The sequence below is a fragment of the Equus przewalskii genome, chromosome 12, assembly GCF_037783145.1.
Source record: "Equus przewalskii isolate Varuska chromosome 12, EquPr2, whole genome shotgun sequence".
Classification (NCBI taxonomy): Eukaryota; Metazoa; Chordata; class Mammalia; order Perissodactyla; family Equidae; genus Equus; species Equus przewalskii.
In genome coordinates this window covers 20,413,010-20,436,884 of record NC_091842.1, presented here as the reverse complement: position 1 = coordinate 20,436,884, position 23,875 = coordinate 20,413,010, and the positions used below count along the sequence as shown (strand labels likewise).

Below are 23,875 nucleotides of genomic sequence, written 5' to 3'. Positions count from 1 at the left end.
AAAAACAAAATAAAGCTGTTAAAGTTTTTTAAAATAATCAAGATTGAATGTGTTTTCACTCATCTACTTAGCAAAGAATTAAAAATCATTATACCCAGTGCTGTGAAGCACACACACACAACTGGTGCATGTAAACTGGCAAAACAAACAAAAAACCTTTCACAAAACAATGTAGTGACATAGCAACAACCTAAAGATACTCCTTCCTACCAACTTCACTTTTGAGAATCTATCCTAAAGAAATACTCCATGTATAAAAAAATAGCTAATGCACAAAGGATTACTTTTAATAATAACAATAAATGGAAACAAGCTAAACAGCCAACATTAATAGAATGACTCAGTTGTAAAGATCCATTGTGATGAAATATTATGCACTCATCAAAATGAAACCTATTTTTATATAGCCTACAAAACAGTTCCTGGCCTGAATAGCAGACTTTTAAGTTTTTTGAAGTGGAAAGAAAAAAAAAGGCTTATAAAGAATTTTTTTAAAGGAAAAGTATAATTCAGTGGTCCTCAAAGCGTGGTGCCGAGCACAGCAGCATCGGCGGCACCTAGGTCTATGACAGAAATGCGTATTCTTGGCCTCCACCCCAGACTTCCTCAGTCAGAGCCCCTGGGGGTGGGCCCAGCAATCTGTATGTTAACAAGACAATGTGGGTCCTTCCACTTGTGCTATGTGGGATGCTGCCTCAGCACGGCTTTATGAGCGGCGCTAGATCCAGGCCCAGGATCCGAACCAGTGAAACCGTGGGCCTGCAAAGCAGAGCGCACAAACTTAACCACTCAGCCACGGGGCCGGCCCCAAGATTTGTGCATTTTACTGTGTATAAATTGTACCCAAAAAAGGACCCTGCAAAAATACTTGACTCTAGTTAATAATCTGCATGCTGAAGTGTTTAGAGGGAAGTGCATTGAAACCAGCCTCTGACTCTGAAATGCATCACAACAATAAGATGGACTGACGAATGGACTGATTTGGACAGAAAGTTGGGTACTTAAGAAAACCTCTATAGTGAAATGTTCATTGCAGAACTCAGGTGGTGCAGACTTGAGTCCCAATTCTTTCAACTTCTTTGTTTGAAAACTTATATGTTGGGAAAAAATGTGTATAGATTGCCTCATACAGTGAATGAATCAATGAATAAATAAATGAATTAATAAATAAGTAAAGCCTCAAAGACTAGGTAGAAATCTGCTGAAATGCTTTCTTTACACTCTCCTGTATACATTCCAAAGTGGGCTTGTATTACTTTTATAATAAAAGAAAAATTTTTTCAAGGAGAAAAATGGCACAAGAGTCAATTGACAAAACAGGCATTTATTCCGAAGCCATAATGTTAGGAACAAACTCCTGGAGACCAGCATGGGAGCAAGGAGAAGGTTGCTGCCCCTCGCTCAAAGGGGAATCAGCACTTTTCTGCAGCCCAGCTGTGCGGGGAAGTCCAGGGTCAGAGCTCATGGATGGGCGCTGGGCTGTGGGCCCAGGTGTCTGACCTGACTGCCCATCAGTGCAGGCCCAGGTCAGTGTGTTCTGTGTCCCAAGAAGCCGGAACGTCAGGAGAGGTGGCAGAGGAAGTCATGCAGAGGCAGGGCCAGGAGCCCTGACAGGGAGATCCCCAAAGTGTCGGAGATACAGGCGGCTGCCATGGCAAATTCCCGGTGCTCATCACTGGTCTGGGGAGGGTGGGGTGCACGGGTGAGGCTTGTCCTAGACACTTCTGCCCTGGGCTTTCCCAGAGAGGCCACCCACTGCCCTCGCCCAGCTGGTGCTGACCTCCAAGGCAATGTTGTGGAAGGTGTTCACATAGGCTGCACCCCCCAGGAGCCCCTCATACAGAATGATCAGGAAGACAAGGTAGATGCTTGGCAGGAAGCTAAACCACACGTCCACCAGCAGGAAGGCCAGGTTGAGGCACTGTGGGTGCAGGCAGAGGGGAGGGCTGAGTCTGGGACCAGAGGCAGACAGGAAGGGAGGCTGCCACCCTGTCCAGTGGCCCCTGGGTCTGGGAGACGCTGATGAGGGAGAGAGCTGACAGGCCTAGATCAACCCCAACACCCAGCTGGCATCCCAGACTCTGGGATCTGGGTGAAGCCTTCTCCCTACCTCATTCCCAGCCCCCTAGGCCTTGTAGCTCTCTTCCCCCTCCCGCCCTGTGCTCATGTCACTCCTACCGCTGGGAATGCTATCCACCCTCCCTCACTTGGCATCTCCTAGTCACCACCACTCACAGCCTCAGCTGGAATCAGGATCACTCTCACTCCCATGATCTCATTTCCTTCTCCCAAGAGTTCCCCCCATTTTACCATCCTGAGGCTATGGTTAAATCAATGTTTCTCAATCGGAGGTGATTTTGCTGCCCAGGGGACATCTGACAACGTCTGGAAATGTTCTTGGTTGTCAGAATTGCCCGGGGCGGGGCGGAGGGGGGTGGTTTGCTACCAACATCTAGTGGATAGAGGCCACTAGATGCCGCTCAACATCCTACAGCCGTACAACAAAGAAGGATACGGCCCCAAATGTCAGTAGTGCTGAGGTTGAGAGGGTGTAGGTCCCTCCTCTGTGCCCCAGCCCCTCAGGGGATCCCGCTATCCCAGCCCTGAGCCCACAGGGTTGCCTTCCCAGTGTGTAGGTCACCACGGTGGTTCACACGCTTGATGCACATGAGGATCACCTAGGGATCTTGGTACCCACAAGGCCTCGCCCTCAGAGGTTCTAATTCATTCAGTCCGAGGTGATCTGCATTTAAAGCATGCCCTGGTAATACTAATGTGATGGGTGAAACACTCCAAACACTTTCATCTGTGGCATTAGCTAGGCGCTTTCTGTAATGGAATTAAATGATTATAAGTCCCTATTTCTACGAAGCAGCCTTGGTTAAAATTATAGCTAAAATCATAAGCTACACATTTTAGTTGAATCTCATGAAGAAGCCTGAGTTAAGAAGTGTTGACGCAGGGGCCAGCCCTATGGCCGAGTGGTTAAGTTCGTGCGCTCCGCTTTGGTGGCCCAGGGTTTCATGGGTTCGGATCCTGGGCGCAGACATGGCACCTCTCGTCAGGCCACGCTGAGGCAGTATCTCGCATAGCCCAACCAGAGGCACTCACAACTAGAATATACAACTATGTACCGGGGGACTTTGGGAAAAAGAAGAAGGAGAAGAAAAAAAGAAGACTGGCAACAGATGTCAGGTCAGGTGCCAATCTTTAAAAAAAAAAACAAGTGTTGACACAACAACTTGGGACTTCGGGGGTACAAAGCCCTAAGCTGGCAGTCCTGCTTAAGATAAAAAGGAAGAAAGAGAACATTTACCTGCTATTGCCATAACATTAAAGTGTAATTTATACTTATTCTTATCTTGTTATCATAGAATTGAATTAAGTTTACTAAAAACAACAAAGGACTCTCCCGTAATCATTGAAGGTTTATTTTAAGTGACCTTAAGGGCTGTAGACATGCGACCTAGAAACAGTGGATGCTGGTTCTGTGAAACTACTTTTATTAGACTGTTGTAGGGAATGGTGTCTGTTTACTTAAAGCTTTAGACTACTTTCGCTGTGTGTGGTTCAATTTGCTCACCAATCTTGAGATAAATAACCCATTGACTACAACGTCACTGCTTCTATTATCATTAACCATCCAGAACAGAGTGAACATTTTCTTTCTTTTTCTTTTTTTTTGAGGAAGATTAGCCCTGGCTAACTACTGCCAATCCTCCTCTTTTTTGCTGAGGAAGACTGGCCCTGAGCTAACATCCATGCCCATCTTCCTCTACTTTATACTTGGGACACCTACCACAGCATGGCTTTTGCCAAGCGGTGCCATGTCCGCACCTGGGATCCGAACTGGCAAGAAGCAGAACGTGCGAACTTAACTGCTGCACCACCGGGCCAGCCCCTGTACATTTTCTTATTGTTACAACATTATTTGAAAGCCTGTGTCTCGGCATGAGCTTGTGCAAATAATCATTAAGTGCTTCTAGCTGATTAAACACAATACAAAATCTTGTTCTTTCATTCTTCTCATCTCCATTTCCTACAACTACCCTGAGAAGTAGATGTTGGCCACACCCGATTTATAGATGAGGAAACCCAGGCTCAGACTGGTTCAGAGACCTGCCCTAAGTCACACAGCTACTGGGTACAGAAGCTGGGATTTGCATCCAGGTTTGTCTGGCTCCTGAGGTCACACATTTTACACAGGGCCTTACTGGCCTCTGTTCCTCGTGCTTAGGGCATGACAATGTGCAATAAATACTTCCTGCTGAGGGAGGGAAGCCTCGGGGCCCAGGGAAACTGGGAGCCAAGGTGGGTAGGGAGTGAGGGCGAGGGTCTTGGTACCTGCAGCAGGGCCAGGGCCCATGTGAAGCGGATGCGACAGCAGCGGAGAGAAGAGCGGGAGGCAAAGACGCCAGCCTGGTACAGCATCTGATACCTTAGATAGGGGCAGGGAGTAGGAGGAGGCCCCTCCGCAGCCTAATCGGCAGGGCAGCCCCTCCAAACCCCCATCCTTATCATCAAGGGGCCCTTTCAGCCCACTGCCAGTCCTGCCACCCACCCTCACTCTTCTCACCAGCGGTACTGCTGAGCGTGACTCAGGGATGTGTTCCGAAAGAAGAGGAGCTCAAACTGCAGTAAAGAACACACAGGGAACAGGACGGGGATATGTGGGTCCCCCTCTATCACTGCTTCCACACCCCTCCCAGGAGCCCTCACTCACAAGTCCCTGATTGATGAAATACTCAGCAAAGTAAACCACGACCAAGGGGATGATGTGCCACAGCAGGCCCTGGAAGAGTCAGAAGACATGAGAAGAAGGCTGGGAGACAGGCGCTGGCCACAGGGCACACGCCACAGCCACCAGCCATACCTTGAACACGGTCCATCTTTCTTGAAGGGAGAGGTTTGGGCTGTAGTCTGCAGGGGAGCAGGGAGAGAAGGGCAGGTGAGATGGGCACATTGACTCAGCGAAGGGGTGCTGGTGTGTAAGAATCACCCAGCTGACACAACAGTGTGAATGCACTTAATGCCATTGGATTGTACAATCAGAAATGGTTAAATGGTGAACTTCATGTTACATATATTTTACCACAATTAAAAAAAAAATGAACTAACCAGGTGAGACCTCTGGATGGCTCCTGTACAGCTCAAGGGCTGTATATCTCCATCCCAGGCACATCGGCCCCTTCTGTTTTTTGAACACCAAGCTCATTCCTACTGCAGGGCCTTAGCACTTGCTGTTCCCTCTGCCTTGAACCTGTTCACCCTAATGTCCACAGGGCTGACTCCTTGTCATTCATATTTGAGCCCAGAGACACATCCTCAAAAAGGCCTTCATGGACCACCACCTTCTCTAAGGCCCCTCTCCATTGCCCCCTAGTTGTCATTTTCTAGCACAAAACTGTGTTATGTTCTTCCAGCACTTAAGCAATATGTGAAAATAACATGTTTCTGACTCTGTTATTTGTTTACGAATCCATCTCATTTCCTTGTCTTAGTCGCTACTGCACCCCCAGTGAATGGCAGGCCTGGCACATAGGAGGAACTCAATGAGTATTTCTTAACTAGATGTGACTGGCTCTTACCATACCCAGCACGCCCGTCCCCTTCCCCTCCTGACTGCGTCCACTGTAGACAGGAAGAGACTAAAACTCAGAGAGAGAAAGTGACCCCTCTGAACAACTGTGTCTCCTACCTGGCTTCAACTCGGGGGCCTCACTGCTTATCAGCGGCTGCCGAGCTGCTGTCTCTGCCTCTTCTTCCCCTCCAGGGTCCTGGGGCCCAGGAGATGTGAGCAAAAAGAAATAGCTAGGAGTGGGCAGAATGGAGATGAAATCAAAGAGCCTCTGCAGGGCTGGAAAGGCCACTCCCTCCCAGGGCAGCCACCCCCTCACTTCTACACTCCCCCAAAGCATGCGATCCTCGGCCAGAGAGCTCCAAATGTGGAAAAAGGCTTCCTTCTCTTGGGCTGAAATTTGTCTCCTTGTTGCTTCTACCCATGGGCCCTCATTCTGACTCCTGACTCACACCACGCGAGTCAGCTCTGTTTCCACGTCATTACTATTCTAATGATTGCTCTAGCTACCATTTACTATGTGCTCCTTCTGTGCTGGGCAAGAATGTCCCAAATTTCAGTCACTCATGTTTTGTCTTCACGATATTCACCATATCCACGTTCCTCCTGTATACAATCTTTTTTACTTAATATTTTCCTCTAAATTGATTCACTTTTTCTACATGGCCTTGTCCTACGCAATGATCTGTGAAATCACAGGTTTGATTCACTAGATAAAATATTTTTCCTAATACACATGGAAATACACACAAAACTAGCAAAATAAAGTCCATCCTTGTCCCCCTCAAATCATCTTGGGAACCATAATATATTGGACGCTTCACGAAAGTCACCTCATGGGGAAGCAAGGAGAACTACCACCAGGTGACATATGGGGAAATAGAGGGTCAGCGAGGTGAAGCAACTCGTCCTACTCTACACAGCTAACAAGTCATGGCTCCAGAACTCAAACCTGGGCCTGTCAGAGTCCAGAACCCACATCACCTCCTAACAAGGCTGTAGGGATCTGAAGGTTGGGATCATGATCAAGTTCTCTCTCTGTGAACCCCCCTTCCTCCCAGCCCAGGGCTGCTTACCTGGCCAGCATCAGGGCAGGGATACCCAGCATGGACAGTAGGGTGTGCTGGGGGGAGAGGCCAGCCTGGGTGAGGCCCAAGTAAGACAATGCCCCCAGCAGCCCTGCTCCTCCAGTACCTGAAGACCACCAGGCGATCACAGCCCTGAGAAGGAGAACACAGGAGCACTAAGAAGGACCAAAGTCAGCAGGGGGACTTCCTCTCCCTCATCCTTGCTCTGCCTGCTTACCTGGGGTAGAAGGCGGTGAGTGAGAGGAAGGTGATCTCCCCCAGACCTGATGAGATGCTAGCCAAGACCACACCTGGGGAGAGGACAGGCACAGCATAGCTAGCCTTTCCCTGACAGCCCCAGTCCCCTGAGATGTCTGGCCATGGCCACCTCTGCATGAGCTCAGAGGGGCTAAAAACAGATCCCTTGGTCAGGCTGGGCTCCAGCTCTGAAGATGAACCAACCCCGTCTTCTGCCCATCCTCTCATAGGGAATGAGACCTACATCCACCCAGTGGTCAAACCAGGAGCAAGAACTCATCCTTGACACCTCCTCCGCCCTCTTCATAGAGTCTTGGTGACTCTGCTCATCTCAATCTCCATCTAATCCATCCACTTCCTTCCATCTTCCCCACCAACTGCCCCTCCAAATTGACCTCATTTCACAGTCCTAGCAGGTTTCTGAGGGTTACAAAAATAATCCCTTTCCTCTGGGAAGCTGGGGAGACCACTCCCACAAATGCCCTGTTGTGGTTTCTCTGGGCCCCTCACCTGACACAACACCTCACGCTTACCACACAGGCTGGTCCCCACTGAATGAGAAAAGGCAACCAGGATGAAGCTTCCAGCAGCACAAACCCCACTGACAAAAACCCGGGGGCTGAGGGGGAGACAGGGGAGGGAAGGGAAAAGTCAGCTTCTGCTCTCAGCTCCCCAGGCCTCCCCCCACCTCCTTTACCCTCCCAGCCTCCCCACTCTCAGATTCCACCTGCCCTTCCTCCTGCCACCCCTACCAGACCTGTAGGGCAGCAGATGAAGGCCAAGAGGAGCCAGTAATTTGATGACAAGGGTAGGGAGGATGTCTGCCAGGAGCACTGCCTAGGACAAGAGAACAGAGTGAAACCCCAGAACTTCCCAGGGACAAACCTCCCAACCAAGTGGCCAAGGAAAGAAAGGGACCGGCCAATTAGACCTGCTACAAACTATCTGCTATCTGAAGTGAGACAGATCTGGGTTCAAATCCCCGCTCTGCCGCTCCTTAGCTGTGTGTCAAGGCATTCACATTCTCTGAGCTTTAGTTTCCCCATCTGAAAAATGGGGATGATTATAGTGCCTAGCTCACAGTACTATTGTGTGGATTAAATGACCACACCATATACTACACACAGAAAGGGCTCAGTAAATGGCAGTCTTAATTATTACACTCAGGGCAGTCCCAGCTAGGTGCTGAGTGGGTAGAGGTGGTGTGTAGACCCACAGGGCCTGGATAAGGGGAGGACCAGATGGGTACTCACAGCCGTGGAGACAGGGTTGCAGTCAAATCGAGATGAGCTATTGTGGGGGGTGGGCGTTGGGCCTGGGTCCACCTGATGGGAGAGAAGAAAGTCCTTCACCCAAGGAGGCAGGAGTACAGACAAACAGGGCCTGGCTCCAGTCCCAGCACTGCTCTAACGTGAAGCATGACCTTGGGTCAACACTGGCCTGTTGGGACTTCAGTTTCTGTATGTGCACAATGGGGACAGGGAGGTTTCCATAGAAACCTCAAGCTAATGACCCACAGGCCAAAGATGGCCCTGTAAATGGACTTTATTTGGGTAACACATTCAAAAGCTTTCATTAAGAAATTTGAGTTTCCAGAAAATCTGATCCCCTAACCCTAAGCCTAAGCCAAATTCCCTGCTGGATCTGCAAAATGGCAGCTGCTCCCCTTGGCCATGTGCCTTCCAGCTCATCATAGACAGAAGGTTCTCAACTGAAGGTGATTCTACTCCCCAGGGAACATTTGCCAATGTCTAGAGACATTCCTGGTTGTCACAAGTTGGAGGGGGTAGGGTGTGGTATGCTATTGGCATCCAATGGATAGAAGCTAGGTATGTTGCTAAACATACAGTGCACAGGAAAGCCCCACAACAAAGAATTATCCAGCCTGACATGTCAACAGTGCTGAGATTAAAAAACTCTGCCATAGACCATGGTCCTACCCAGCCAACAACTGAGTTTGTACACCTGGCACCCAATGATTCTTAAAGACCCTTCCTGCTCTGAGGTCTGGGAGACTGGGAATTTTAGCCCCCTTGCCCCACCCCCTGGCCACCCCATTCCATGACTTTTTCTTTTCTTTTTTTAAATTAATTAATTAATTTTGTGAGGAAGATTAGCCCTGAGCTAACATTCGTGCCCATCTTCCTCTACTTTATATGTGGGACGCCTACCACAGTATGGCTTGCCAAGCAGTGCCATGTCCACACCCGGGATCTGAACCGGTGAACTCCAGGCCACCAAAGCGGAACCTGCGAACTTAACCCCTGTGCCACCGGACCAGCACCTCCATGACTTTTTCAAGGGGGCCTCTGCCCCAGGGTGACTCCCTCATCTTCACCTAGGGACTAAATATGATGGTGGTAGGAGAGAGCGTCACTTACGTGGCTCTGGTTCCCGGGTGCCCTCTGGTGGCTAAGTATGTCATGGGCAGCACTGAGCATCACCACGTATGAGAAGTTGTTGCAAAGGCCCAGGAGCCTGGAGTGAGCAAGACAGATTTTTTCCTCCGGTTTTATTGAGATATAATTGACATATAAGAACAGATCTTAACTTCCTTTCAGGCCTAGAATCTATCCACAGTCCTAGCACAAAACCTCCCCTTTACCTGTGCCTTCAATCAGCTCCCTCTTTTTTCTCTATCATTAGACCCCATCTTCATTCAGTGTTAGGGTTAGAAATACGGTCTGTGGGATTACAGACTTGGGTTTACATCTAATCTCTGAGACCTCCCCCATGAAGAGAAGGAAGTCATCCCTGACGACTCTTTCCTCCAAGCTCCCACCATGATTCAGTTCCTGGGGCATTCCTCATCCACTGCTCCAGCGTCTCTGATGCCCTACAGTACAGTAGAAACATCCTGGGGCTTGAAACCCAAAGGACTATGTTCAGGTCCCAAGTCTGCCACTTCCTACTTGAGCAGCCTCAGCCTACTCATGTGTAAAATGGGGATACAAATTTCTCTCCTGACTACCTCACAGAGTGCTGTAGGGATCAAAACAAGGTCATACCGAAGTCCTTCACGATCCATGAAGGATCTTGTTCACTTACTCTCATCTCCCAGTGCTGTGCTCAGTGATGGGAAGGAAAGCGGCTCCAGCACCAGAGATCTCATGTGTCCTTTTCACAATCCTAGGAAGTGCTACTACTGCTTTTCTCATTTTACTGCTGAGAAACCGAGGCTTAGAGGATTATATGACTCTTCCAGAGTCCCATGGGAAGTCACCTCCAGCCCAATCTGCCATGCAAGACCTGGATGTTTAGGTTAGTGCGAGAAGTATTTTCCAAGGCTCAGTATCTGAATGATTTAGGAGGTAGATGAATGATCTTTCAAAAAGAAGCGATGTATTTATTTAAACATGTATTAGGGAAATGTTGGCTTTCCGTCTCGAGTAGTGATTTAAAGTTTTCTTTTAAAAAATCTATGTACTTACAAATTGAAAGGCTGGTTGAAGTAAAAACATGAAGTAAGTAATCCTCCAGGTGGTATGGGGATCTGGCCAAAACGTGAGGGTGCTAAGTAAATGAGTGAAGTTAGGGAAACTTACAGGCTGCAGGGCAAACTGGTTCAGTAAATATTTGTGGCTTCAGCTCCTTTTTCGCAGCTCAACTCCCTTTTCCCATCCCATTTTTACTTCTGCTGAACTCTTCAGGCCACTCACCAGAAGCCCACCGCGTTCTTCCAATCGACGCCCTTACGGTCCAGCAGAGGGGGCCGAGGTTCCGGGGCGGTCTCCTCTGCGAGGGCGAGAAGTGGGCATGACCCCACCCCACTCTCAGGTGCACGATGGCCCCAGAGGTGTTCTCCAGGGGCCGAGCCAGTTCTCGAGCCTGTCAGGAAGATCGCAGGCCGAGGCAGTCTATCTGCTGAGGATGGGCGGGAATACTCACCTTCGGAATGCGAAAGACGCCGCCGCGAGCCCGCACAGCCTCCCATGGCATCAAGTTCTGGTCTCCCGAAGGGTCCAACGTCAGCGAGATTTCAGAGTTGGTTCCGATAGGGTGGATGAGGGTCTGCGACAGGTGAGAAGGATCAACGCCTCATTGGCCAGTTCCGGCGCCGTCTTCCCTGCTGCACTCGCGCCCGCCGATCCATCACGCTCCGCGCTCCATCTCGCCCCCTGGAACGCCCCACCACGCCCCACCCGTGGGACTCTGCCCCCGCCCCCTCTAAAGCAGGGGGCCGGGCAGCTTGTACCTTTAAGAGTTTCTGAACATTCCTGTCCCGGGAACACCAGGTTGATGGGTCATGTGACAGCACAGGCGGGTCTCCCATCACGTGCTTGGAGGTCCTCACCACTTCCGGGTCTTCTCTATGTCTTCGTTTCAGGACTTCCCAGCTTCGGGGCATGGAGCAGGGACATACTAGGGGGACCCTCGAAGAGCTGGTTTAAAACTGGAGCAAGTGATATCGGCAAGAAGAGCGGTGACGTTAGATTAGCAGCGCCCGAGACCTTGACCGTATCGTGCCAGCACTAATCATGGCTGTTAGCAGCTTCAGCTCCTCTCTAGGCCCTCTCTTGCCAGAAACAAATATGGTCACCTGGCTACTCGTTTCAGACAGGCCTGTTTCTGGCTGGGAACAAAGGGGGCCAGCTTCAGGTCATACTTATTCCTATCTGTTGCCCTTAGATTGGTTTAGAAACCAAAAATAAAAATAACACCCACTTAGGAGGATTTCATGAACTATCTATTGGCAGTATCCAAGGAGTTCAGTGATCCCTTCTCCCAAATTATCCTAGAACCAAAGAATATCACAGTAGTCGTCCAAGCCCCGGTTTTACAAATGGGAAAACTGAGGTGCAAAAAAGGAAACTTAACTGATGATCATACAATGCGAGACGTGAAGGTCACCTCAGAGGCCCTTTTAGCATTAAGAAATAGAGCACCAGAGGCAAGGAGCCATTAAGGCTGCTTCAGGATTCATGCCTGCGTCAAGGGTGCTCAGACCAGTTGATTCTAAGGCCCGAGATTCTGATTCTGTGATCTCATCTAGTTCCCCTAGTTAGAAATTAGGAGGGGCCGGCCTGGTGGCACAGTGGTTAAGTTCACTCCCTGCTTCAGCTGCCTGGGCTTTGCTGGCCCAGATCCCAGGCATGGACCTAGGTACCACTCATCAAGCCATGCTGTGGCCCGCATCCCACATATAAAATAGAGGAAGATGGGCACAGATGTTAGCTCAGGGCCAATCTTCCTCAGCAAAAAGAGGAGGATTGGTGGCAGATGTTAGCTCAGGGCTAATTTTCCTCAAAAAAAGAAAAGAAAAGAAATTAGGAAAGTGGGGCTTGAGATGGGACGAGGGGAACAGGTGCACATCAAGGTGTCACTTCACGTGGTCCGAAATAAGGAGTTGATTCTCTTACCTTCTCCTAGGTGGTAAAGCAGCATCCTGAATTTTCTTCATCACATCCTTCCCCTGCTAATCTCTCCTTTGGACTTCCAACAACTAGTGCCCAACTCTACCAGCTGTTTCTCACCACCAGGCATTCAGACTGCTGTTTGAAATGTGCCCCCTTTGGTCTGCTTCCCAGGTCACTCAACCAATGAAAATTAGGGTCCTACTACCCATGCAGGGATCTAGAAATTCAGCAACATGTCATACAGGGCCTTTGCCCTCAAGGAACTCACAGGAGGGTGGGAGGTAGATACAAATAACCACAATACAAAGCTTAGCCAAGTTTTGTTTCACAAGAATGACCACAGACGAGGGAACAGGCGTTGGAGCCACCAATCCAGTCCCTTCTTCCTCTCGGGGAAGCACTAATGATGCTGAAATGAGAAGCCAGGGCTCTCACCAGCCCCCTCCTCACTCCTACTCCTTGTCCGCAGGCAAAACAGGAACCACAAACCCCAGCTTCCTCTCACAGAGTGGCTGCGGCTTGGGGGGAGACGGAAATGGCTGAGGTGTGAATACAAGACCTGAGTCAGCTGAGCTGCAATTGCCACATGCAATGCACCCTCTCTCTCTCCCCCATTCTGAGCTCTCCTGCTCCCACTTTCTTCTTCCTGGCCTCCTCCTTTGCCCTTTAGCTCTAAAGGTGCACCTGAGTTCCCTGGGTGATACACACCCTTTTCCCAGCCTAGTCTGGAAGCTGCTGAGGGCATTGCAAAGGGTGGGCAGGGCCTGGGTGGGGATGTGTCAGGGAGAGGCAGGGGAAGAGGAAGTGTCTTAGGTCCTGGGGAAGACTGGCTTGTCTTGGTGGGTGGGGACAGTCATTATCAGCCTTCTGGACACATAGACAGAACAGAAAGAATGGATTTCCTCCGGCTACATCTCCCTGGGCTGCATCAGGCCTTGAGGGGGGCACTGGTGAGAAGGGCAAAGGGATGCCAGAGACTTTCACCCTGTTCCCTGGGGCCTCTCCTTCCCTCCTCCCTTTGAGCTTCTCCTCAGACTCGAGATTCCTTCCCCAGCATCAGGTAGCCTCCTAGCCCATTCTTTTCTGTATTTCAGTCCCCTCACTTCCACAAACACATCCACATACCCCTAATCTAGGCCCTTTCCTATTTCTTCTGCAGATCCTGCTCTCCTTCTCTTTCCAGATCCCAGAAGCCCTCTTCCTTATCCTGAGCTTCTCTGGTACAGGGCCCCCAGAGAGAGGGCTGGGCCTCCCCTTAATGCCTTTGCCCCCTCCCCCTTTTCTTCTAGGATTCCTTCAGTGCCTTTGTCTCCTACCTTATGGGAGATGAGGTCCCCACTGTGGAGAAGAGGGAGGCGGGGGCAGCTGAGGAACTGGGGGAGGTGGCTGCAGACAGGCGGGGGAGGCCTGTGGAAGAGGAAGCCCAGGAGGCCCTGGGGGACCTTGGCAGCAGCCAAAGCAAGGGGGATGGAGGGGTGAGAAGGCCAGGAGAGGCTGGAAGAGACCAGGAGGGAAGCTCAACTACAGAACAGACCTGGGGTTGGGGAGAAGGCAGCTCCCATGGGTCTCAAGCAGATAGGCAGCACGCTGGAGCCTGGGAGGCAGCCAAGGCCACCAGGTGCCAGGAGCCAAGTGCTCCCTTGGAGGCCAGGAAAAAGTCCAAGACAGGGTCTGAGGCTGGTCAAGACAGGAGTAGCCAAGCCCAGGAGAGCCACGAACCTGAAGAGCAGGAAGTGAACAAAAGGGAGACACTGAGAATCTGGGAACAGGAGGAGGAGGAGGAAGAGGTCAGGGCAAGAGAGCCAGGGGTGGCTGGAGGGGCGGAGTCAGAGTGGACCTGGCACAGGGAGTGTGAGGAGAAGGCCGGTGCTGATAGGCAAAAGGTGGCAGGGGATGCCAGGGAGACAGAGCAGGTACTCAAGGAGGCAGGTGCAGAGGAGATCCAGGGTCCTGGGGCTAAAGGGGCTGGGAGGGAAGATGAGGTGGTGGTAGTGGTGGGGGATGGCCAAACTACAAGGGCGCAGGGGACACAGGAAACAGGGGAAGAATCTGAGGATGGGGCAGCCTCAGGCAGGGAGGAGGCTGACTTCCTAGGAGCTGGAGAGGGAGAATATGGGGCAGTCCTAGGAAAAAGGATCCCAGAGGGTACTGGGAGAGTCTGGGCCCTAGAGGAGGCTTACGAGGGAGACCAGGAGGAGGGAGATGAGAATAGAGAGGATGAGGTGAGCCTGTTCCCCAAACAGACCCAAGCCCTGGAAACTGAGGGAGTGAAAGAAGTGGCTAAGGACCAGACAGCGGGAAGAGAGGCTGCAGAAGACCAGGAGTCAGAGGGGGAAGTTGGGGAGGGCTTTGAGATCCAGGCAGATCAGGGTGGGAAAGAGGCTGAGGGAAGGCAAGACTCAGAGATCAGGGCTGCTCAAGCCAGTCTGAAGGAGATGGTGCAGGCAGAGGAGGCCAAGGAAGAGAGACAGAGTTGCCAGGCCGCAGAGGCTGAGCTTCCCCAGGACAAAGCTGCAAATGAGGCTGAAGGTGATACTGACTTGGAGGCAACCCCAGAGGCCAGGCCTGAGAAGGAGTTCATGGGGGAGAGGAGTGAGGAGGAGGCTCAGATGGATCGAGAAGCATCAGGAGTGGAGTGGGGTGGCCTTGAGCACGTAATCAGTGAAGGCCAGGAGCCTGAGCTGACAGGAGGTCCCAAGACCCCAACAGAGCAACCTGAGGAAGGACAGGCGTGTAAGGAAGAGCTCTGGAGCATTCCAGCCCTGAGCAAAGAGGAGACAGAAGGGAGCCTGGAGGAATATCCTAGTGACATGGGGTATGTGAAGCCTGATACCTCTGAGGCAGAAGTCTGGGAAAACCAGAGGAGGAGGAGGGATGTGGAGAGAGGACACTCTCAGGAGGAAAAAGCAGATGCTGAAGAGGTAGAGGTGGAGGCTGCAGAAGGCCAGGCACTGAAGGCTGAGGCTGAAGGAGGCCAAGAGTCTACACTACCAGAAGCAGAGTGTGGAGCAGAGGAGGGAGAGGCCGCTGGAGCAGAGAGCCAGGAACCGGGTGGAAGGCATGGGACAGAAGCAGGGAGAGGCCAGCCACTGGGAGAGTCAGATGCCAGAGAAACCAAGGATGAGGAGCTGGAGGCTGCAGTGCCCTCGGGGGCCAACCAAACATCCGAGACAGGCTGGAGGCTGGAGGAGGCAGCTCTGAGCCTCCAGGACAGCGAGGACACGTGGGACAGTTCTTTGGCTGCTGAGGTTGTGAATGATAAGGCAGCTCTTTGTGGAAGGACTGCCAGGGCTGGGGAAGGGCCCAAAAGAGAGACTGGGGAAACATTTGGGAGAGGCTGGGGTTCAGAAGGGGGAGAAGGTGGGGGAGGTGTGGAGCTGGTGGAGGCTGCAGAGGGAGAGAACAGAGGTGAGCGGGAGTCTGGCCTGGAGGGCTCAGCAGAGGAGGAGGTGACCGGCAGAAGTGGCCAAGCAGAGGATTTTGAGGCCAGGGAGGGTGAGCCCTGGGGAGGTCAGGCAGAGGTTGGGGAACCTACCATGGCAGAAGGAAGCTGTGGGATGGATGGCTTTACCTCAGGCTCCCAGGCAGCAGGAGCAGAGGGGACCATGGCCATAGTGGAGGCCAAGGGGCTCCCAGGAGGGCAGACCCTGTTGGAAAAAGAGGCTGGGGGGTGGCAAGTAAGGGAGCAGGGGCAAGGCAGAGAAGGGCAGTGTGGGGACCACCACCCTGAGGCAGAGGCACGAAGGCTCCTTGCTGTGGAGGATGCTGAGGTGACTGGAGACCAGAGGGCAGAGGCCGAGGAGATTGATCCAGAAAACCTGGTGGATGTCCAGGGCCAGGAGGGCCAGTCAACAAACCAGGACCACACAGAGGCTGAGCCTGGGCCACCTGCCAAGTCTGCAGAAAGTACTGGAGGGGATGCCCACGGCAGCTGGAATGAGGTGAGGGCTCCAGGTGGGGTCCACGGCCAGATAGAGCAGAATCTCGAAGCTGGCCCCTTAGTACTCTGTGCCCTCTTCCCTATAGGCCCTGCTCCCCGGGTCGCTCCTGGATGTCTCTGTCCCGAGGAGCCGTGTACTCCTCTCTCGTAGCTCCTCACAGCGTCGCTGCCGGCCCTCTTTCCGACGGACTCTTGCCCCTGAGCAGCAGGAGGAGCCTCCTAGCCCACCACTCAAAGAAGAGCTGTCAGCCCCTGAGCAGAGACTTCTCCAGCCAGAGGAACCTCCAGAGCCCAGCCCCCCAAGGCCTGAAGGGACCCCAGTGCCGACCAGGAGAAGGCCCCTGGGACACGGGTAAGCACAGGGTGAGGTGACAGCAGGGCTGGGAAGGAGGCTGCGGACACCCGGAGACCAGCTCCCATGGCCTGTCTTCCATCTACAGGTTTGGCCTTGCACACTTCGGCATGATGCAGGAACTGCAAGCCAGAATGGGCCAGCCAAAGCCCCAGTGAATGGGACCCGAGACCCTGGGAGCCAGGTCCTGAGTGAGGGTCAGAAGGCTCAGCTGAACCCTGCTCAGCCTGACTCCCTCTGCCACTTTGGTTTGTTTTTTGCTTTTTTTGGTGAGGAAGATTGTCCCTAAGCTAACATCTGTGCCAGTCTTCCTCTATTTTGTATGTGGGATGCCGCCACAGCCTGGCTCGATGAGTGGTGTGGAGGTCTATGCCTGGGATCCAAACCTACGAATCCTGGGCTGCCGAAGCTGAGCACGTGAACTTCACTATACCACCAGGCTGGCCCCCCCTGCCACTTTAGATGCACCTCTTCCACTCTCTAGGCCTTAGTTTCTTGGTGTGTCATTCACGGAGCAGACAGAACCAGATGTCTGTGAGAACTATGAACTTAAAGAGTCTGAGTCTCCAGGGCAGCTGACGGACCACCTGCCCCACCGGGACCCCGTCTCATGGCCCGTCCTGACTACCTCCCCAACCTGTCTCGCCTATCTGGAGGACTGAGGTGACTGAGACAGTCCACCCCGTAGCCTTCCCTCTCTGACTGCCCCCGCGCCCGCCCACCTCCAAGCCTGCTCCCCGAGGCCTCAGAGAGCTGTGTAGGAGTAACACAAACCTCGGGGCTTGAAGCCAGCCCAGAGGAAATGGGTCAGGAGGGCCTACAGAGCTCCATTTGCCATCACTTTGCTGGGAAGCAGACCAGCCACCTTGAGCTTCCAAAATGGGAGCTCGGCTTCAGAGCTCTGCTAGTTACTGTGGCAACCACCAGCTGAGCAAGCCAGAGTTGAGGAAAGTGGGCCAGGAATCTGCAAAATTTAGGAGCAGAGAGGGGTCTGAGGTCCCGAGGCTGCAGACTCCATTCCAGGCCCCCTTTGGGTGTCAGGCCACCCCTTCTCTGAAAAGAAGCCGAGGCAGAGAGAGGGTGACAGTGCTTTATTAGGCACCCTGCATGGCAGCCTACCCAAGGATGACTAGCAAGCTCTGAAACAATAAATAAACCATCATTTCCCTAAACAATAAATAAATATCCAAGAAATAAATATCTGGCAAGGACTGGAGGGGCCTTAAATTATTGGGTAGGGTCTGGGATGGGAGGCCGGTGGAGTCCTGCCTTGTCTAAGGCAAATGAGCTGGAGGCTGTCCTGTTGGCCCGGACTCCAGTCCTAAAGTCCTAAAGAGTGAAGGGGGATGGATGGCTTCACTCCATCAGGGCTGGGAGCTGGGTGTGGGGCACCCCAAGGCCTGGGCTGGGTTCCCAGCCTGGGAGAGCAGCAGCAAGTCCCGCACGGCCCGAGACAAGACAAGCTCCAAGGAGTGCAGCAACTGGTAGGTGTAGAGGAGCTGGGGCCAGGACACCTGGACTGACGTCTGTGAGGGGCTGCCTGGAGCTCCTGTGAGCAGCTCCTTCCCCTTCTCATTCTCCTCTTCCTCAGGGAGGTTGAATCCTGCAGCCAGCACCTGTGAGGAGAAGCCCACAGGTCAGAGAATGGCCAGGCTGAGACCCTGAGTGAATCGTCATTCCTTTGTGTGCCGGGTGGTACAGAATGACATCAGACACCACAAGATCGTGATTTCCCCTGACAACCCCTACTTTAGATCTTCCTTTCTGTCATCACCTTATGTGTCTTGCCTGAGTTTTTCGTTCAAGGAAATGAAAGTCATAGAGCAAAATGATGCTCACAGAGCAATAGCTCACTCATCCAAGATTGCCCTGGGCATTGGGCTCCGGAATTTCCTCTCTTAAGGGTCGTCCTAGGATCAGAAATGAGCATAAAGGTGATATAGTTAGTTTTTATGCTGCTTGCATTTTCTATTCTCCTTTTATTAACGGTAAAATTTCTATTTTCCTTTGAAATGTTCAGGAGGATCTGGTGATGTCAGAGAATGAGGGGGAAGGGAAGCAACTTTGCTGTAGGGCCTGCTGAGGCCACATGCTGTCTCGGGTGCTTCAGAGCTATTCTCTCATTTAAGGCTAAGACCCTGAAAGAAGGCAGAGGTTGAGGGGTCAGAGCCAGGGCACGGTGCAGCTACACACACACACATACTCAGAGGATCTGGAGTATCTTCCTCCCGACTTATCCCACCTGTGGCCAGGGGATGTTAGCAATGAGCCTCAATTTCATGTGTTGGTCTCTGGGGTTGAGGAGGGTGGGTGGGCACTCTACCTGGAAGTGGAGATGCCGCTGCAAATCCCGGAGATCCAACCTCATGGCCCACAGCTGCATCCTCTCTGAGCTGGTCCAGCCCCCCTGGCTCCCCAGCCCTCCCAAAAGGGCATGGAATGGCCGAAGTGTCATGGAGAGGAAACAGAGTCGTTCTGGGTCCTGTGGAAGGAGAGGGAGGGAGTCAGGAATGGTTCACAGGCCAAGGATGACCCACTTCAAACCCAACTCCATCTCTCTTTGGGTCCCATTCACATCCCCAAATCCAATCTCCATTCCATCTCCGTATCTATTTTCATCCTCAACCCCGTCTCCATCTCCGCTCCCTTCCTATGCTCACCACCATTCCCATCTCCACCATCTTTGACCTCTGTCTTATCTCCTTTACCAAACTCATTTTCAGTCCGATGCCCAAACTTAGCTCTGACTCTAACCCCATCTCCATTGTCCTATCACTCTCTATCCACAACCCCATTCTGTTCCCTTCTCTACCATCCCATCTCCATCTCCTCACTTGTTTTCATCCTGTCTCCAAACTCTTTTCCTCTCCTTATTCCTAATCCCAATTCCATCCCTCCTCCATATGTCCAGGCTCATTTTCACTCTCTCTTCATCCCATCTCCAACTCTATCCCAACCTCATTCTACTCGCATCCTCACTAGCAATCCCTGTCCTTTCTCCATCCTCCACTTCATTTTCACTCTCATCCCCAGGTTTCTTCCCAACCCTAACCTATCCCCATTCACATCTCTACACCAACTCCATCCCTCCTCCATAATAATCTCTCTCCCCAATCCCATTCTATTCCTGTCCCCACCTCTTTCCATGCCCAGCTTCACTCTTACCTTCTTCTTAACTGCATTTCTTTGTTCCGGCTTCATCTTTGTATCCAACGACATGCTCAACCTCATCCAGATTCTATCCCTCAATTCATGCCCACATCCATCTTCAATTCAATCCCCAATTTCATCTCCATTCACCCAGCTGAGCCTAATTGCCAGCTCACCTGCCCCACCCCACCAGCCCTGCCCCAACTCACGGAGAGGCTACGCCAGGCCTGGAAGGTCATAGAAACGTTGGGGAGCTGGTCTCCCAGAGGCAGGAGGTCCAGGCTCACTCCTGGCAGATGAGATTCAGCCTGTGGGGCAAAGTCTGTTAGTGGGGCCAGAGGGCGTTGAGGATCTGCCCATCCCCAGAGCCAGTTGCATTAGGGAGACTCACAAAGCGATGGGCCTGGGCCCGAACCTCGGAGAGCAGCTTCCTGGCGAGGTGCAGGCTGACCTTGAACTCCCTCTGCAACTCCTGCAGGCTCAGGGGGGACCTCCCTGGGGGTCTTGGGAATCCCCATACACCAGCTCGAGCCAGGAGCAAGGAGAGCAGCAAAAGACTGAGCCCTGGAGAGATGGGGAGAGGGTGGGCAAGATGAAGGGAGGGTTTAAGAAGAACTTGGGAGAAGGAAAGGAACGTGCCTTTTCTGAGCCTGCCCTCTGGGCAAGCACGGTGCATCTTCTCACAGACCCTTTAAAACCACTAATGAGATGGAAGCTATTGAGGACACCATATGGCATCTCTGTATGAATGAAAGGAAAGTGCCCCTTCCCCCAGGTAGACACAACCCTGCACAGAGTACCCACCCTTGCAAGCAGACCTCAGGCTGGATTTTGACCCCCACTAACTCCCTTGGCCAAGCGTCTTTTTTAGTGAACAAACTGCATAACTGTGTGTGGCAGCCTGAGTGCTGTTATTCTCCCCATTTTGCAGATGAGGAAAGTGAGACTCAGTGAGGTTGACTTGCTTGAGGTCACAGCCAGAGAGTGAGGGAACCGGGATTGGATTGCAGATCCGCCCAAATGCAGAACCTGTGTGCTTCCCCCAAGGAACTCAGAGGAGACAGCCACCTCCCCTGGAGTGAGCACATCCTGTTCTGCCAAGGATTCCTTGGGCTTAGCCAGGCAGCTCTGATGGCCTGACCTAGGGCCCTAGGTGTGGGCTGGCAATGCTGGAGGCTCTATCCCACGGAGTTAGAAGGACAGATTGGTCCAGCCTCCACCAAGGGAGGTGAGTCACTCTGCACTGTGGGAGGAGCAGGGGGTACAAAGAGGGGGAGGAGGGCCTGGAATGGGAGGCAGAACCTCTCTTTCTCATCTAGATTCTTCCCTTGATAAGTCGCTTATTATCTCTGTGCCTCAGGCTCCCGTTTGTAAAATGGGAGAGTCAGACCAGCTGATTTCTGGAAAGCTTCCTGCCCTGTGCTTCCCGGACAGAAGGAAGAGGGGCAGTGGGGCGGGTGCTCTGGGAAGAGGGCGGTGTTCAGCAGTTTCTCCCTCAGGGAGAGGAAATCTAGCAATCACTGTCGTTACACAATTCTCCTCAAAACGCAAACCAAAACTGGCCCCTAGGTCTACGTCCGCTCCTGCACGCCCTCCTCTCCATGCCTCTTCCCTATCCATTCTTGACCTCCAACCCCTGGGCTCTGCCCCTTGAAATGTCCTCTCAGTGAAGACTAAGTGGGTCCTTCCACTTCCCCCATGGACTTCCAGAGGTGGCGGGCAGTGCCTGCCATGTCTAGCGTTCAGGCTCCCTGGCTTGGGGGCCACTCTGGCATTCTAGAGACTTAAGGCAGAGTGGGGTTCTTCCTAGCTCTATGTTGAGGGAGAATAGGTGCCCCAAGGCCCTGGTGGATATCGTCCACCCAGAATTGAGCTGTGCCATTTCCTACAGACCCTCCACTTCCTGCCGGAGTTCTGGAGCTCCCAGACACTTCCCTTGGCTTCTCCTCACCCTCTGCAGCAATCCTGGGCCCTTGGCCCCCACCTTTCAGGGTTCTGTGCTCATCCTCCAGCCCTTGGTCCCTACTCTGGCCCTACCATCTGCTCCTCTGCCTATAGCCCTGGTTCTAGCCTCTGAGTCTTTCAGTCACCAACTACAGATTGAACCTCCTTCCAAGCTTCAAACTATAACGCTTGACCCAGATAGGCTGCTGACTCTGTGCCCCCAGCCTCCCACTCGTGCCAACCCCTCCTGCTGTTCTTCCTCTAGCCAGCTCTAGTTCTCAGCCAGGCTGTCTGGAGCCTGCTCATTCACTCCAGCCAAACTCTTCATTTATCCACCTAGTCCCGGTCCTGGTCAAACCACCTGCCCAACTCTCCCCATTCATACCTCTTCCCAGCCCTCACCAAACCACCACGCCTCCACCTCTCTCCCCCATTCATGCCAGCCAAACTGTCCTATCCTCTACCCCGCCCTCGCCAAACCACCACCCCTCTCCCCTAACCCCTCTTCCCCATTCGTGCCAACTTCGTTCCCATCCTCCAATCAGCTGTATCCTGTATAGTCTTGGCCAAGTTGTTGCCCCTCAGCCCTTGGCTCCATCCACACGGTCAAGCTCTCCCATCCTCTGCCCAGTCTCAACCAAGCCTCCCACCCCTCTGGCCCCAGCCCTGGCCTCAAACTCACGCCAGCCAAGGTCGCCTGCCGTCTGGCCCATGGCGGGGCCCAGCCTCTTTGGCCAGCCATCTCCCGGGTAGGGGGAGTCTTATACTGGGGGCTGTGCCCGGTTTCACTTTCCGTCCTGCTTGTACTTTCAGCTTTGCATTCACTCAGTCTTCCCTCCTCACCACCCCTTGCTGAAATGGGGAAATGTAATTTCCCTTCCCAGAGTGGGTGGGAGGTGCGGTGGGGTTGGCGGGAAGCTGGAGTTTCGGTCAATCCCAGCTCCTGACCCCCTGCTGAGCTCCCGGGTCCAGCCTCCCTTCACTTCCCCGCTCTTAGGTGAGCCACCCACTCTATTTGCTGGTAGGTCCCAGAGACTCAAACCCCCTCCTGTTTCTCTGCTCTGTCATTATCATCCTAGAGCCGTCACCAGCCTTCTGTCCTTCAAAAGATGGATGGCCAGGTAAGGGGCTGCCCATCAGAGGGCACTTGGGTTTTGAGTCATCCTTGCTATCTTCTGGTTTACCAGGTGGCTGAAGAAGGGAGTGCCAGGGGAATCGGGGCTCAGTGGTGGCTGGGATGGGGCTTTGTGTGGGGCCGTGGGGTCTCAATCTGCACAGAGTCAGGGCTCAATCTATACCAGGGTCAGGGCTGGAAGAGAACAGGTTTGTTGAAGGCCAAGAGCTCAGTCTTTGGATAGTCAGATCCAGGATTAGCATTCAGTCTATAACCAGGATCAGGACTTGGTCTAAGGCTGGACTTAGAGCTTCATGCAGGACCAACGTCCCAGCTCTGCATGTGTTTGGGATCAGAGCTATCAATGACCTGGGGGCTCTGCTTGGGACCAGTCAGGGTTGCACTTAGAGATTAGTCCAAATCCGGCACAGAGCTCGGTCTGCGGCCGAGGTTCTGACTGAGCCTGTGATTCAGGTCAGGGCTCAGGCTTAGGCTGGGATAAGAGCTCAGTCAACAATCAGGGTCAGGACTCAGCCTGTGGCCAGGTTGGAATTGTATGAGGTCAGGATCGAGACTCAGAATAATCCTGGTGTTTCTGCTCTGTAGGCAGATGTCAGGGCTGTGCTGCAGCAACCACAGACCCCCCTTCCAGCACGGCCCTGCCCTTAGCCCCACTCTGGATTTCCCATCTTCAGGGAGAAGATGGGGGTTTCTTGGTCTTCCCCGAGGACTACTGCTGCCACTTTCCTTTTGGGACCTGTGGGCTTTCCCTGCTAGGTCCCTGCTGTGAGACAGAAACCAAGGGGGCTTCCCCTTCCTACACTCTTCCTCCTGAGCCCTGCCTGGGCACTGCTTACCAAGGCTGCCTGGGACCAACTTCCACGGAAGTACCAGTACCTTTGGGGAGCAATCCCAGAGGGCTGCTGGAGGAGAAGGAAAAGGAGGCGTGGTTGCCTAGCCTGGGCTCCTTTCCCTTGCAGTGCCCCCCAGTGGTGGCAGCTCATTCCACCACATCCCATGCCACTAGGGCTTCCCAAGAGGGGGGTCCCATACATCCCGAGATTGATGGTGAGGACAGACAGAGGCCCTGGCTGGTCTTCCTCACATCCCCAGGA

At 52.7% G+C, this 23,875-nt stretch overlaps 3 protein-coding genes across 9 annotated transcripts; 1 reads left to right on the top strand and 2 right to left on the bottom strand.

The window, feature by feature from the left end:
* Window positions 1-1,304: 1,304 nt before the first annotated feature.
* On the bottom strand, window positions 1,305-13,934 carry CLN3 (CLN3 lysosomal/endosomal transmembrane protein, battenin). 7 transcript variants are annotated; one of them, XM_070568152.1, is made up of 17 exons: window positions 13,795-13,934; window positions 11,099-11,296; window positions 10,792-10,914; window positions 10,563-10,638; window positions 9,285-9,381; window positions 8,157-8,228; window positions 7,661-7,740; window positions 7,437-7,522; window positions 6,884-6,956; window positions 6,655-6,798; window positions 5,699-5,811; window positions 4,874-4,920; window positions 4,724-4,792; window positions 4,577-4,632; window positions 4,345-4,438; window positions 1,781-1,921; window positions 1,305-1,680 (listed from the first exon to the last, which is right to left on the bottom strand). In XM_070568152.1, the coding sequence occupies exons 3-17, from the start codon at window positions 10,835-10,837 to the stop codon at window positions 1,561-1,563; spliced, it is 1,314 nt and encodes a 437-aa protein (XP_070424253.1). In that variant the 5' UTR covers window positions 10,838-10,914; window positions 11,099-11,296; window positions 13,795-13,934; the 3' UTR covers window positions 1,305-1,560. The 7 variants fall into 7 exon arrangements, with proteins under 7 accessions (XP_070424253.1, XP_070424254.1, XP_070424257.1 ...); XM_070568153.1 differs by lacking the exon at window positions 13,795-13,934 and adding an exon at window positions 12,264-12,526; XM_070568156.1 differs by lacking the exon at window positions 13,795-13,934 and adding an exon at window positions 10,335-10,396 and having other exon boundaries at window positions 11,099-11,147.
* Window positions 13,082-17,752, top strand: APOBR (apolipoprotein B receptor). Its single transcript, XM_070568149.1, has 4 exons — window positions 13,082-13,210; window positions 13,550-16,201; window positions 16,287-16,552; window positions 16,641-17,752. Exons 1-4 carry the CDS (start codon window positions 13,154-13,156, stop codon window positions 16,708-16,710), a joined length of 3,045 nt encoding a protein of 1,014 aa, XP_070424250.1. The 5' UTR covers window positions 13,082-13,153; the 3' UTR covers window positions 16,711-17,752.
* Window positions 17,629-22,482, bottom strand: IL27 (interleukin 27). Its single transcript, XM_008537890.2, has 5 exons — window positions 22,329-22,482; window positions 20,094-20,266; window positions 19,912-20,010; window positions 18,876-19,034; window positions 17,629-18,168 (listed from the first exon to the last, which is right to left on the bottom strand). Exons 1-5 carry the CDS (start codon window positions 22,357-22,359, stop codon window positions 17,917-17,919), a joined length of 714 nt encoding a protein of 237 aa, XP_008536112.1. The 5' UTR covers window positions 22,360-22,482; the 3' UTR covers window positions 17,629-17,916.
* Window positions 22,483-23,875: the final 1,393 nt, after the last annotated feature.

Bases quoted from the DNA above. Each gene is read 5' to 3' on its own strand.
- CLN3 (XM_070568152.1), bottom strand. From the start codon at position 10,837: ATGGGAGGCTGTGCGGGCTCGCGGCGGCGTCTTTCGCATTCCGAAG. The intron at 10,639-10,791 runs GTGAGTATTCCC...TCGCCCTCGCAG, and splicing joins GCGTCTTTCGCATTCCGAAG to AGGAGACCGCCCCGGAACCT. The intron at 1,681-1,780 runs GTCAGCACCAGC...CACCCTCCCCAG, and splicing joins TCCACAACATTGCCTTGGAG to ACCAGTGATGAGCACCGGGA.
- APOBR (XM_070568149.1), top strand. From the start codon at position 13,154: ATGGATTTCCTCCGGCTACATCTCCCTGGGCTGCATCAGGCCTTGAGG. The intron at 13,211-13,549 runs GTGAGAAGGGCA...CTTTTCTTCTAG, and splicing joins AGGCCTTGAGGGGGGCACTG to GATTCCTTCAGTGCCTTTGT. The intron at 16,553-16,640 runs GTAAGCACAGGG...TTCCATCTACAG, and splicing joins AGAAGGCCCCTGGGACACGG to GTTTGGCCTTGCACACTTCG.
- IL27 (XM_008537890.2), bottom strand. From the start codon at position 22,359: ATGGGCCAGACGGCAGGCGACCTTGGCTGGC. The intron at 20,011-20,093 runs GTGAGTCTCCCT...TTTGCCCCACAG, and splicing joins GGGCCCAGGCCCATCGCTTT to GCTGAATCTCATCTGCCAGG. The intron at 18,169-18,875 runs GTAGAGTGCCCA...TTCTCCTCACAG, and splicing joins AGCGGCATCTCCACTTCCAG to GTGCTGGCTGCAGGATTCAA.